The 14,891-nt window shown below is 45.6% G+C and overlaps 1 protein-coding gene across 1 annotated transcript; it reads left to right on the forward strand.

Moving 5' to 3' along the window:
- Positions 1 to 9,662: 9,662 nt before the first annotated feature.
- LOC129863152 (choline-phosphate cytidylyltransferase B-like) lies at positions 9,663 to 13,819 on the forward strand. Its single transcript, XM_055935086.1, has 8 exons — positions 9,663 to 9,871; positions 10,637 to 10,736; positions 11,201 to 11,317; positions 11,456 to 11,607; positions 12,581 to 12,659; positions 12,804 to 12,946; positions 13,125 to 13,313; positions 13,550 to 13,819. Exons 1-8 carry the CDS (start codon positions 9,731 to 9,733, stop codon positions 13,817 to 13,819), a joined length of 1,191 nt encoding a protein of 396 aa, XP_055791061.1. The 5' UTR covers positions 9,663 to 9,730.
- The last annotated feature ends 1,072 nt before the right edge of the window (positions 13,820 to 14,891 follow it).

The following is a 14,891-nucleotide window of genomic DNA, read 5'->3' on the forward strand; positions in this document are numbered from 1 at the left end:
TGCCATGGATCATCACTGGAGGCTCCGGACCATGGATCATCACTGGAGGCTCCGGGCCATGGATCATCACTGGAGGCTCCGGACTGGGAACCGTCGCTGGAGGCTCCGGACTGTGGAGGCGCGCTGGAGACATGGTGCGTAGAACGGGCACAGGACGTACTGGGCCGTGGAGGCGCACTGGAGGTCTGGAGCGTAAAGCTGGCACAACGTGTCCTGGACATATGACAACCTTCGCACGGTAAGTACGGAGAGCTGGCACAGGACGTACCGGGCTGTGGAGGCGCACTGGAGACACAGTGCGTAGAACCGGCACACATTGTACCGGAACGATAGTGCAGAGAGCTGGCACCGGACGTACTGGGCTGTGGAGGCGCACTGGAGACCTGGTGCGTGGAGCCGGCACAGATGGTACCGGACAGATGACACGCTCCTCAGGACAAATACGGGGAGCTGACACAGGTGGCATCGGACGGCTAACACGCTCCTCAGGGCGAATGTCTTGCCTCCCCCAGCCAAACCAACAGCTCCTCCGCTTCACTCTCTTCACATTTCGCCAACCACTCCTCGAAGGTCTCTATCTCACCCCTCCGTTCACTCTCTCTCAATCTATCCAACTCTTCCTCCATGGTCTCTGACTCACCCCCCAGCGTTGCCGATCACCCCGTGTGCACCCCCCCCTTTTTTTTTGAGGCTACTTCTTGGGCCTACGTCGTGACCGCGAACCCCGGTGTCGTCGATGTCCCTCCTTCGCTGCTTCCGCCTGCTTCCATGGCAGGCTTTTCTCTCCTGATATTATTTTGTCCCAAGTCCAGGATGTACTCCACTCCTGGCTTTCCTCCCGGGCCCAGGATCCCTGCTCCTCCTGGGCACGCTGCTTGGTCCGTGGGTGGTGGGATCTTCTGTCACGAACGTTGTTGTAAGAATCGGACCAAAATACAGCGTGGTTTGGGTTCATTATCTTTAGTACGTGAACCGGCAAAAAACAATAAAGAACAAAACGAACGTGAAGCTATGCAGTGCTCAAGGCAACAATACACAAACAAGATCCCACAACAAACAGGTTGGAAAAGGCTGCCTAAATATGATCCCCAATCAGAGACAACGATAGATAGCTGCCTCTGATTGGGAACCATACCAAGCCAACCTAGAAATAAAGAAACTAGAATGCCCACCCTAGTCACACCCCGACCTAACCAAAATAGAGAATAAAGGATCACTAAGGTCAGGGCGTGACACTTCTGATGTGATTTAATCATTGACATAGACTCAGAACATCCAATTTCCTGTTTTCTCTATGAACAATTGTAATTTTGAGAGTGAAAAACTAGCACAAATCCAAAACCATGAAAACTAAAACAGAAAACATAATTTGGGTAAATATAAAACAGAATTCACAGATTTTTTAGCCCCCCCATTTACAGATGTTTATTAACCATTATTTTACGAGGTACATTGACAGAAAACATAGTGCACTACTTCCTCTTGTACACTAAAGACCGGGGGAGGGGTTGAAGGGGAGAGAAAAAAAGGAGAATTTGTATATTTGAAAGCTAGAAAAAAAATTGTACTTTGTGAAGAAAAAAAAATCTAAAGTAGCTCTCATGCTAGACAAGGTTGGAGACCCATGCTTTTGAGCCACAGGGATATGGCAGCTTGCCACCTCAACTCAAAAACTCCACAAGGGTTTGGGGGTGGGGGCGCCAGGCCTTCTTAGAAGAAAACCACTGCCTGAACAGTAGCTAGACATGCTAGAGCCGACCCTATTCTCTCAATTTTAAAACAAACACTGAAAGAATGTTGCTTTACAAATGATCTTTTACTACTGCAATGTAATGGAACTAATGCTCTTTTTCTGAGATATGGGTGCCTTGTGGCTGTCAAATAGTATATGTACACTACCGGTCAAAAGTTTTAGAAGACCTACTCATTCAAGTTTTTCTTTATTTGTACTATTTTCTACGTTGTAGAATAATAGTGACGACATCAAAACTATGAAATAACACATATGGAGTCATGTCGTAACCAAAACAGTTTTGCCAAAAAGTCAAAGGGTCTGAATATTTTACGAATGCACTGTATTTGATAAGATTCCACCAAATCTACTCCAGCCATTACCGCGAGCCCGTCCTCCCCAATTAAGGTGCCACCAGCCTCCTGTGCTACACACATACAGATTCACTACTTCCACACTACCCACACAATCACGTATGCCTGCATGCATTTAGGACAGAAAATGTGGCTACCTATGCCACAATCATATGCAAAGGTAACTGAACTAAATGGCTATTCCCCTGTAGCACTCACTTCTGTCATCATGAAGTGCTTTGAGAGACTCATCAAGGATCATATCACTTTCACCTTACCTGTCACCCTAGACCCACTTAAATTTGCTTACCGCCCCAATAGGTCCACAGACGATTGAATCGCCACACTGCAAACTGCCCTATCCCATCTGGACAAGATGAACACCAATGTAAGAATGCTGTTCATTGACTATAGCTCAGCATTCAACACCATAGTACCCTACAAGATCATCATTAAGCTTGAGGTCCTGGGTCTCAATCCTGCCCTTTGCAATTGGTCCTGGTCGCCCCCAGGTGGGGAAGGTAGGAAACAACATCTCCACTTCGCTGATACTCAACACTGGGGCTCCACAAGGGTGGGTGCTCAGCCCCCTCCTGTACTCCCTGTTCACCCATGACTGTGTGGCCACCTCCAACTCACCTCCAACTCAATCATCAAGTTTGGCGTCGACAGAGATGGCCAGCGCTGACAGAGATGGCCGCCTCGCTTCACGTTCCTAGGAAACTATGCAGTATTTAGTTTTTTTTACGTGTTATTTCTTACATTGGTACCCCAGGTAATCTTAGGTTTTATTACATACAGTCGGGAGGAACTACTGAATATAAGAGCAACGTCAACTCACCATCATTACGACCAGGAATATGACTTTCCCGAAGCGGATCCTGTGTTTTGCCTTCCACCTAGGACAATGGATCTGATCCCAGCCGGCGAACCTAAACAACATCGCCGTAAAAGGGGCAAACGAAGCGGTCTTCTGGTCAGGCTCCGGAGACGGGCACATTGCGCACCACTCCCTAGCATACTACTCGCCAATGTCCAGTCTCTTGACAACAAGGTTGATGAAATCCGAGCATAGGTTGCCTTCCAGCGAGACATCAGAGACTGTAACGTTCTTTGCTTCACGGAAACATGGCTCACTCGAGAGATGCTATCGGAGTCGGTGCAGCCAGCCTGTTTCTTCACGCATCGCGCCGACAGAAACAAGCATCTTTCTGGTAAGAAGAGGGGCGGGGGGGTATGCCTTATGATTAACGAGACGTGGTGTGATCATAACTACATACAGGAACTCAAGTCCTTCTGCTCACCTGACTTAGAATTCCTCACAATCAAATGTCGACCGCATTATCTACCAAGGGAATTCTCTTCGATTATAATCACAGACGTATATATTCCCCCCCAAGCAGACTCATCGATGGCCCTGAACAAACTTTATTTGACTCTATGTAAACTGGAAACCACATATCCCGAGGCTGCATTCATTGTAGCTGGGGATTTTAACAAGGCTAATCTGAAAACAAGACTCCCTAAAATCTATCAGCATATTGATTGCGCAACCAGGGCTGGTAAAACCCTGGATCATTGTTATTCTAACTTCCGCGATGCATATAAGGCCCTCCCCCGCCCTCCTTTCGGAAAAGCTGACCACGACTCCATTTTGTTGCTTCCAGCCTACAGACAGAAACTCAAACAAGAAGCTCCCGCGCTCAGGTCTGTTCAACGCTGGTCCGATCAATCTGATTCCACGCTTCAAGACTGCTTCGATCATGTGGATTGGGATATGTTTCGCATTGCGTCCAACAACAACATTGACGAATACGCTGATTCGGTAAGCGAGTACATTAGAAAGTGCATCGGCGATGTCGTACCCACAACAACTATTAAAACATTCCCAAACCAGAAACCGTGGATTGATGGCAGCAATAGGTCCACAGACGACGCAATCGGAACCACACTGCACACCGCCCTAACCTATCTGGACAAGAGGAATACCTATGTGTGTCACGTCCTGACCATAGTTCTTATGTGTTTTGCTTGTTTTAGTGTTGGTCAGGACGTGAGCTGGGTGGGCATTCTATGTTGTGTGTCTAGTTTGTCTGTTTCTGTGTTCGGCCTAATATGGTTCTCAATCAGAGGCAGCTGTCAATCGTTGTCCCTGATTGAGAATCATATATCGGTGGCTTGTTTTGTGTTGGGATTTTGTGGGTGATTGTTTCCTGTCTTTGTGTTTTGTCTGCACCAGAAAGGACTGTATCGGTTTGCCACATTTGTTATTTTGTTTTGTAAGTGTTCACGTTTATTTGTCATAATTAAACATGTTGAGCACTGGCTACGCTGCATGTTGGTCCGATCCCTGCTACACTCTCTCTTCTCGTGAAGAGAGGGAATGCTGCCGTTACAATGTGAGAATGCTGTTCGTTGACTACAGCTCAGCATTTAACACCATAGTACCCTCCAAACTCGTCATCAAGCTTGAGACCCTGGGTATCGACCCCGCCCTGTGCAACTGGGTACTGGACTTCCTGACGGGCCGCCCCCAGGTGGTGAGGGTAGGTAACAACATCTCCACCCTGCTGATCCTCAACACTGGGGCCCCACAAGGGTGCGTTCTGAGCCCTCTCCTGTACTCCCTGTTCACCCACGACTGCGTGGCCATGCACGCCTCGAACTCAATCGTCAAGTTTGCGGACGACACTACAGTGGTAGGCTTGATTACCAACAACGACGAGACGGCCTACAGGGAGGAGGTGAGGGCCCTCGGAGTGTGGTGTCAGGAAAATAACCTCACACTCAACGTCAACAAAACAAAGGAGATGATTGTGGACTTCAGGAAACAGCAGAGGGAGCACCCCCCTATCCACATCGACAGGACAGTAGTGGAGAGGGTAGTATGTTTTAAGTTCCTCGGCGTACACATCACGGACAAACTGAATTGGTCCACCCACACAGACAGCGTTGTGAAGAAGGCGTTGCAGCGCCTCTTCAACCTCAGGAGGCTGAAGAAATTTGGCTTGTCACCTAAAACCCTCACAAACTTCTACAGATGCACAATCGAGCGCATCCTGTCGGGCTGTATCACCGCCTGGTACGGCAACTGCTCCGCCCACAACCGTAAGGCTCTCCAGAGGGTAGTGAGGTCTGCACAACACATCACTGGGGGCAAACTACCTGCCCTCCAAGACACCTACACCACTCGATGTCACAGGAAGGCCATAAAGATCATCAAGGACAACAACCACCCGAGCCACTGCCTGTTCACCCCGCTATCATCAAGAAGGCGAGGTCAGTACAGGTGCATCAAAGCAGGGACCGAGAGACTGAAAAACAGCTTCTATCTCAAGGCCACCAGACTGTTAAACAGCCACTACTAACATCGAGTGGCTGCTGCCAATATACTGACTCAACTCCAGCTCACTTTTATAATGGAAATTGATGGAAATTGATCAAAAATGTATCACTAGCCACTTTAAACAATGGCACTTAATATAATGAATATGTATATACTGTACTCTATATCATCTACTGCATCTTGCCATCTTTATGTAATACATGTATCACTAGCCACTTTAAACTATGCACTTTTATGTTTACATACCCTACATTACTCATCTCATATGTATATACTGTACTCGATACCATCTACTGCATCTTGCCTATGCCGTTCTGTACCATCACTCATTCATATATCTTTATGTACATATTCTTTATCCCTTTACACTTGTGTGTATAAGGTAGTAGTTGTGGAATTGTTAGGTTAGATTACTCGTTGGTTATTACTGCATTGTCGGAACTAGAAGCACAAGCATTTCACTACACTCGCATTAACATCTGCTAACCATGTGTATGTGACAAATATTTTTTTTGATTTGATTTGAAGTTTGCAGACGACACAACAGTAGTGGACTTGATTACCAACAACGACGAGACAGCCTACAGGGAGGAGGTGAGGGCTCTCGGAGTGGGGTGTCAGGAAAATAACCTCTCACTCAACATCAACAAAACAAAAGAGATAATCATGGACAGGAAACAGCAGAGGGAGCACCCCCCTATCCACATCGAAGGGACAGCAGTGGAGAGATGGAAAGTTTTAAGTTCCTCGGCATACACATCAAGGACAAAATGGAATGGTCCACCCACACAGACAGTGTGGTGAAGAAGGCGCAACAGCGCCTCTTCAACCTCAGGAGGTTGAATAAATTTGCCTTGTCACCTAAAACCCTAACAAACTTTTACAGATGCACAATTGAGAGCATCCATTCAGGTTGTATCACAGCCTGGTATGGCAACTGCACCGCCCACAACTGCAGAGCTCTCAAGAGGGTGGTGAGGTCTGCACAACGCATCACCGGGGGGCAAACTACCTGCCCTCCAGGACACCTACAGCACCTGATGTCACAGGTAGGCCAAAAAGATCACCAAGGACAACAACCACCCGAGCCACTGCCTGTTCACCCTGCTACCATCCAGAAGGCGAGGTCAGTACAGGTGCATCAAAGCTGGGACCGAGAGACTGAAAAACAGCTTCTGCTCAAGGCCATCAGGCTGTTAAACAGCCATCTCTAGCAGAGAGAGGCTGCTGGCTACATACAGGCTTGACATAATTTGTCACTTTAACAAACGTAACACTAGACACTTTAATAATGTTTATATATCTTGCATTACTCATCTCATATGTATATACTGTATTCTATACTATCTATTGCATCTTAGCCTATGCCGCTCTATCATTGCTCATCCATATATTTATATTTATATATTCTTATTCCATTCCTTTACTTAGTTCTGTGTGTATTAGGCATTTATTGTGGAGTTTTGCTACACTCGCAATAACATCTGCTAACCATGTGTATGTGACCAATAAGATTTGACTTGATATGATTTGATATGGATGCATATAGCCACAAAATCACATACAAACCCTCCCTTCTACTCATCGTTCCTTCAACACATGTAAATCCCTCTATACAATACCATACAATAAAAATGATTCATGTGGTTAAGGGTTGGAAGTGGATTACCCATACTACCATCTTCAGAGGTACAGACCTAATGCTACTCCAACAGCCAGTCAAATGGCAAACAGGCCACAGGGAACTACAGTCTGTCTGAAGCCTAGCATCTCCTTCAACAACATCTCCCTCTCTACAATCACACATTGGTCCTGGGGGACAGATCCCCTTGCCCAGGAGCCATTAAGCCATACCGTGAACAAGGCTGGCCGAAATATGAGCACCATTGTTGAGAGCTGGGCGCTGTCTAGTTTCACATTTCTCAAGAAAGGTCCTGTCGTCACTGCCTCTCCCTGACTATGGCATAGAGGGAGGGGTATGGAGGGCCATGGAGGGGTATGGAGGGGCATAGAGGGGTATGGAGGGGACTCTGGGGAGGCTGGGCCAATAGGATCATCTCATTGTTCATTTGATAACCTTGAACAGTTGTGTTTAATTGGATAAGCTAGTAGAACATTTATAATCTAGCTAAATGGCCCGGCTGTTAAGTTAACCATCATTTGTTGATTTGAGCGCTAAGCTGATAATTGAGAAAGCTGGAAAAGATGGACAGTGTTCAGTTATCTAATCTGATTTGATCTGATAACACCACCAAACGCTTTACTGAGGACACTGAACTAACACAGGGCGACCAGTCAGATAATGAGGACCAGAGCACTTGATTTGTCCCATTTGATCCAGGCTCAGCAGCCCCAGTACTGTCTGTCCCCCATAAGCCATCTATTAATCAAGGAGAGACACGCAGCTGTTTGACACCCCCCATTCTTCCCTCGCAGGGCCTCCCAACGCAATAGAGCAGATAAAAGGATCCCCCCACATCCTCCCCCTACAGAACAGGTGTCCACTGGGGTGATGTCACTCCCACAGACCAGGCCCACCAAGACTGACTGACAACCTGGTCATGTCAGCAGCAGCAGGGACCAGCATCAATGGTCAGGACTTACTAGATGCTTGGTTTCATTATTCATGTATTTTCTGAGGTCTCAAGATTTCAGTTAATGTTCAACCAGTCTACATTCAACTAGTCTACATTCATCCAGTCTACATTCAACCAGTCTTGTATTTTTGTGTTTCCAATTGCCAGCTGGTGCCATACTTTCCAAAGGCATTGCTTCTTGCACAGCTGTAGACTAGTACTCTACTGCCCTCCACTGGTCTGAAACTTCAATGGAGGGAGACAAGATTTACACTTGGAACTGGCACATTTAATTCAAACAATGTGAAGCGAATGGTGTGCTTAACTAATAACACATGCATATGGCCTGAACTTTGCAGAAATAGTTATTTTATCATCCATCACATAAATACTGAATTACAAGCCCTCAAGGAAAAGGGTATGAAATCATGGTCTGTATTACAGTATGCTGGAGCTGGAACTCAGGCCCACAGATAGTTCTGCCTCCATGACATCCTCTACTGATTCTACATACCCATCCATCCTAGACAGTGTTCTAAACTTCTGAGAGGCCTTACTGATAATTAACATGCTTCAACCTCAACAACATAACTGTAATTGACCACAACCCTGTTGTGGAGAGGTCAAAACAGAGTTGGTTCATTGAGCCTTGCTTACGTGATGACTGATGATAATCCCGTGTGGCTCAGTTGGTAGAGCATGGCACTTGTGACACCATGGTTGTGGGTTTGATTCCCATGGTGGACCAGTATGGAGAAGAAAAAATAAAGTATGAAATGTATTTACATTTTAGCAGACTCTCTTGTCCAGAGCAACTTACAGTAGTGAGTGCATACGTTTTCATACTGGTCCAGCATTGGGAATCGAACCCATAACCCTGGCGTTAAGCACCATGCTCTACCAACTGAGCCAAAGGGGACAATGTATGAACTCATTACTGTAAGTTGCTCTAGATAAGAAACTCTGCTAATTGACTAAAATGTAAAAATGTCATGATTAACCTTGCCTGAAGACTTGTTAGCTCTTTAAGCTAAGGCCTGTAGCTCAGTGGGCTAATAAAACCTGTTTTCTCCATGTGCTGCTGATTCAGGCATAAGGGCATAGTGCCTTTATGCTTGAGTTGATTTGGGAATCTTGATAAAGTGGATTTACGATCAAAGGCGTGTCGCATGGCCAGTAAATGACGTTGTTTGAGTGAATGAGTTTTCACCAAACATTGCATAATCAGTGGAGTTGATAGATAGGCACCTTGAAGCTGCCTCATGAACAACTTGTCCCACTATTATGTTTGGGTCAAAAGGTTGCCTCAGTCAGATCATATTTAGGAGCAATTTCTATGAATGAAACTAGGAAATATCGTGTTAAAAATAAAATTACATTATTCCATGAGACAAAGTTAAACATCTATTTCAAACGGATGAGCCAATAATGAGGCTGATAACAGAATGAGGACATTAACATATAAACTAGGCCTACACCAAAAAATAAGAGGACAGTCCGATTGTAAAGGTCTGTTTAGGCCTACATGGGGAACTCCTGATCCACCCTGTGTCTTCTACAGAGTTGATGACAGAGCTGGGGCCTGAAGTGCCCTAATACTCTTACCAACTTGGCTTGAACTTTGCACGTTAGATTTTCGCGTCACCGGGGTCAGACCAGCCAGCAACATGCAAACTTTAAAACTCCCTCATAGATTGCAGAAGTGTAACACTGACAGGGTTGGATGACGACCAGGTTGACGAGGCACCAGTCGACAGGTAAACAAGGCAACAGAACATTCAGCATGGTGGGAAGGAGACGCGGCTCCAGAGCCACCAGGGGGTCACAGCAGCCCCAACAGCAACGCACGGGGGGACCCCGCAAGGTGAGTCAGTCAGACTACCGAGAGGTGGCATATCAAATAGTTCAAAATACAAATGTAGCCTATAATGTACTTGTATAACATAGGCAGCTACAAATTATTCCTCAATAAATGTTATGATATTTTCACTGTAAATGTTAAAGCATTATGGGAATGGTATAGCTCTTTGAATGGTAAATTGATCTCTACCGTCAATGAAAGCATTCTTAATCATTAACATGGATTTTTTTTACCTTTGTTAGTCTTTTCTCAAATCATGGGCAGATTTCAAACAGTTCAGGGTTCAAAGTGTACTGACAACTCTACAGATAATTCCTAGTAACCATATACACTCCCACCCACTAGCTCTCACATGCAGAGGCCAGAAATCCCTTATATATTCAAACGCTTATTAAAGCCCTGATGATTTCCATAACTGTGAATATACACGCCTTTACTTATGTACAGACATCCCTTTCCATGAGGTCAGTTACAGACGTAGGATCTTAATTTGAGACAGTTTGCTACAACAGGAAAATAACCCTGCAGCAACAGGAAATATAATTATTATGTGGATTATAATTAATGGAATATTTTTTGTAGAGGTTGATCCACTTTTCGTTAGGGCAAAGTCGGACATTTTAAAGTGAAAATGACAAAATTTAGAAGCCTTTTTGACTTCGAATACACTACCAGTTTGCATTTCCTGCTGTGCCGGAAAATTCTCAGCAACAAAAGAGTGATCAAATTAAGATCCTACATCTGTAACGCTTTCTTATTCCATCTCAGAGTCTGAGAGTGCCAGCATTATTTGCCAAGGAAGCAGGATATGAGTCTGAGGTCCCTCATGAAAAGCTGACCATCGCCCAAGCCAAGAGAGGCACACCAGGTCAGTCATCTACTCTATGGTCTCACCAGGTCAGACCAGTCACAGGTGAGTCAGACTAATCAGAGGTCAGTGTGACCACCAGTTTGATCACTCCTGCTGGGATTAGTGAGGAATGACAAGGGAAAGAGGAGACCTGCTCAGTTGCACAACTGAACGTTTTCAACTGAAATGTGTCTTCTGCATTTAACCCAACCCCTCTGAATCAGAGAGGTGAGGGGGGCTGCCTTAATCGATGTCATTGGCACCCAGTTGTTGTTGGGGGTTAACTGCCTCAAGGGCAGAACGGCAGATTTCTACAGGGATTCAAACCAGCAATCTTTTGGTTACTGGCCCAATGCTCTTAACCGCTAGGCTACCTGGGAAAAAGGATAAGAAGAGGTAAGAGGTAGTCAACAGAGGGAGGGATGGAGACTGGGAGAACATGGAGAGCGACAGATCAAATTAGCGTTTTTCTTTTGTTATAGCAATCCGGCCGGTCCGAGTCTATGCTGATGGGATCTTTGACCTCTTCCACTCTGGACACGCTCGCGCTCTGATGCAAGCCAAGAACCTGTTCCCCAACACACATCTCATAGTGGGAGGTAAATAATACCTTTTGAATTTTAAAGTACCTTTAAAATAGATCACAGATAGTGATTGGATCATATTGATCAGATCACGAAACTCACATTTTAGCTGCACAAGGTGTAAATTTGGTTTTTGTGTGTCTGTCCTCCCAGTCTGCAGTGATGAACTCACACACCGGTATAAGGGCTACACAGTGATGACAGAGTCGGAGCGCTACGAAGCCCTGATACACTGTCGCTATGTGGATGAGGTGGTACGGGATGCTCCCTGGACCCTCAGCCCTGACTTCCTGAAGAAACATAAGGTCAGCACTTCTGGACAAGGGTCACATATACTGCACATCATTGTTTCTCAACCAGGGGTATTAGGTCCTATCAACAGGGGGTATTAGGTCCTATCAACAGGGGGTATTAGGTCCTATCAACAGGGGGTATTAGGTCCTATCAACAGGGGGTATTAGGTCCTATCAACAGGGGGTATTAGGTCCTATCAACAGGGGGTATTAGGTCCTATCCACAGGGGGTATTAGGTCCTATCAACAGGGGGTATTAGGCCCTATCTACAGGGGGTATTAGGCCCTATCTACAGGGGGTACTAGGGCCTATCCACAGGGGTACTAGGACCTATCCACAGGGGGTACTAGGACCTATCTACAGGGGGTACTAGGACCTATCCACAGGGGGTACTAGGACCTATCCACAGGGGGTACTAGGACCTATCCATAGGGGTACTAGGACCTATCCACAGGGGTACTAGGACCTATCCACAGGGGTACTAGGACCTATCCACAGGGGTACTAGGACCTATCCACAGGGGGTACTAGGACCTATCCATAGGGGTACTAGGACCTATCCACAGGGGGTACTAGGACCTATCCACAGGGGGTACTAGGCCTATCCACAGGGGGTACTAGGACCTATCCATAGGGGTACTAGGACCTATCCATAGGGGTACTAGGACCTATCCACAGGGGGTACTAGGCCTATCCACAGGGGGTACTAGGACCTATCCATAGGGAGTACTAGGCCTATCCACAGGGGGTACTTGAGAAGACTCATAAGACCATAAGCTTACTGGTAAAATGTAAATGAGGGGGTACTTCAAGGGTTCTCTGGGCAGAGAAAAATGTACTTGGTGGTACAGTAACTGAAAAGGGTTGGAGACCATTGCTGTACATTACTCAATATTACTAACAATCAGCCCCAAAATTTGATATAGAGCATGTCCCTTTTTTTCTGTTATAAAATCACCTTAATGCTATCCTGTGATTTCACCAGATTGACTTTGTAGCACATGATGATATCCCATACACCTCTGCTGGATCAGAGGATGTCTACAAACACATCAAGGAAGCAGGTAACTAACTGATCTGCTCTGAAACAGACATTAACCTGTAGCCAATCGAGATTGTGTCTGTGTGTGTTTGTTACAGCCTACTATTTGTCACTACCTGTGTCATCTTGACTGTGTTTGAGCACTGTTCTCTCTGTTGGGTTTCAGGGATGTTTGTGGCCACACAGAGGACAGACGGCATCTCTACATCTGACCTCATCACCAGGATAGTGAGAGACTACGACCTCTATGTCCGACGCAACCTGCAGAGAGGCTACACAGCCAGTGACCTCAACGTTAGCTTCATCAGGGTAAGAATGACATCATAATTACCTTAGAACAATGAATTAAGTTGGAATAAACATATGTTACATTATCCTGCATTTGTGGAAGATGAATGGTTGCTTCACTATTGGTAGTTGTGGTTGATAAACACTAGACCATCTTTAGCTGATTCCCTACAGCCAACCGCATGTCTAACTTGTGCAGGAGAAGAAAATACGTCTTCAAAACCAGGTGGATCGTATGAAGGAGACGGTGAAGACAGTAGAGGAGAAGTCCAAGCACTTTGTGCACTCGGTGGAGGAGAAGAGCCAAGACCTCATCCACAAGTGGGAGGAGAAGTCCTGGGAGTTCATTAGTAATTTCCTGGAGTCGTTTGGTCCAGGTGGAGCGTGGGTAAGTTTACCTTTAGCCCACAATAGATAGATACTATGTTAGGAAGCATGAAAGGTCAATAGGGGAAGATGGTTAGTAATGATCCCATTCCTCGAAGTAAGTGACTAGACAATATGAACAAGTCGTTTAGGAAAAAAAACACTCAGTTGACAAACAATAACAAAACATATCATGCTGTCTCTCTCTCTGTCTTTCCCTCTTTCGATCTCTTCCTCTCTCTCCCTCTCTGTGAGCAGCATGTGATCCAGGAGAAGAGTGGGCGCATGCTCCAGGCTCTGTCACCCTACGCATCGCCCGTCGCCTCGCCCCGTGGCTCCCCCAGCAGCAGCCCCACCAGAGGGCGCTCCCCATCGCCTCCCTCCTCTCCCTCCTCTCAATCCCCTCGTTCTCCTCGTTCCTCCGCCACCTACCCCAAGGGTGCCTCTGCCCATCCCTCAACTTCCCTCAGCAGCACGAGTGAGGGGGATGACGACGAGGAAAAAAAACACTCAGTTGACAAACAATAACAAAACATATCATGCTGTCTCTCTCTCTGTCTTTCTCTCTTTCCATCTCTTCCTCTCTCTCCAGGCTCTGTCACTCAAACACTCAGTGTACAGGTAACTGCCGAAATAAAGGAAACACTTGAAGAAACAATTGACTAAATGAGAGATACAGGACAAGGGAAGCTTGGTCTTTACATCCTCAAAGACATGCTTCTGTCAGCTGTAACTATTTTCAATGTGTCAATAATCATGCGTATTTCAAACATAGACAAAGATAGATTCAGATTTTTGACTTTGTAGATGTAACTGTCAAAATAAAGGAAACATTTGAGTAAATGAGGGATACAAAGTATATTGAAAGCAGGTGCTTCCACACAGGTGTGGTTCCTGAGTATATTAAACAATTAACATCCCATCATGCTTAGGGTCATGTATAAAAATTCCCAGTTTCCCATTTAGTTGGCTAACATGGCTAGAAGAAAAGATTTCAGTGACTTTGAAAGAGGAGACTCAAATTAGCATAGGGGGTTTAAATGGTGTGTGGGTGTGTCTCAGACATCTGATCTCAAACCAATTGAACACTTATGGAAGATTCTGGAGCGACGCCTGAGACAGTTTTCCACCACCATCAACAAAACACCAAATTATGGAATCTTTCATGGAGGAATGGTGTCGCATCCCTTCAATAGAGTTCCAGACACTTGTAGAATCTATGCCAAGGTGCATTGAAGCTGTTCTGGTGGCTCGTGGTGGCCCAACGCCAGAGTAAGAGACTATGTTGGTGTTTCCTTTATTTTGTCAGTTACCTGTACATGGTTACTTTGTCCACTGTGTGTGTGTGTAAAATGTCACCCATAGTCTACCATGTTTTTGTTATTTTATTGTGTAGGTCATAAGGTAACTGAATGCACTGTGATAACTCCTTTAGTTGAAACTCCATTCTCACTTCTGATTCCTGAACCACACAAATACATACAACTAATACCACTATTTCACTGTCTAAACCAGGCTTTATTTTTTTTTACAAATACTTAATAGCAACATGCTTAAATGTGTGTTCAGTTGTCTATGACACAGTGCATTCGGAAAGTGT

This window comes from Salvelinus fontinalis, chromosome 10, assembly GCF_029448725.1.
Source record: "Salvelinus fontinalis isolate EN_2023a chromosome 10, ASM2944872v1, whole genome shotgun sequence".
In the NCBI taxonomy this organism is placed as follows: domain Eukaryota; kingdom Metazoa; phylum Chordata; class Actinopteri; order Salmoniformes; family Salmonidae; genus Salvelinus; species Salvelinus fontinalis.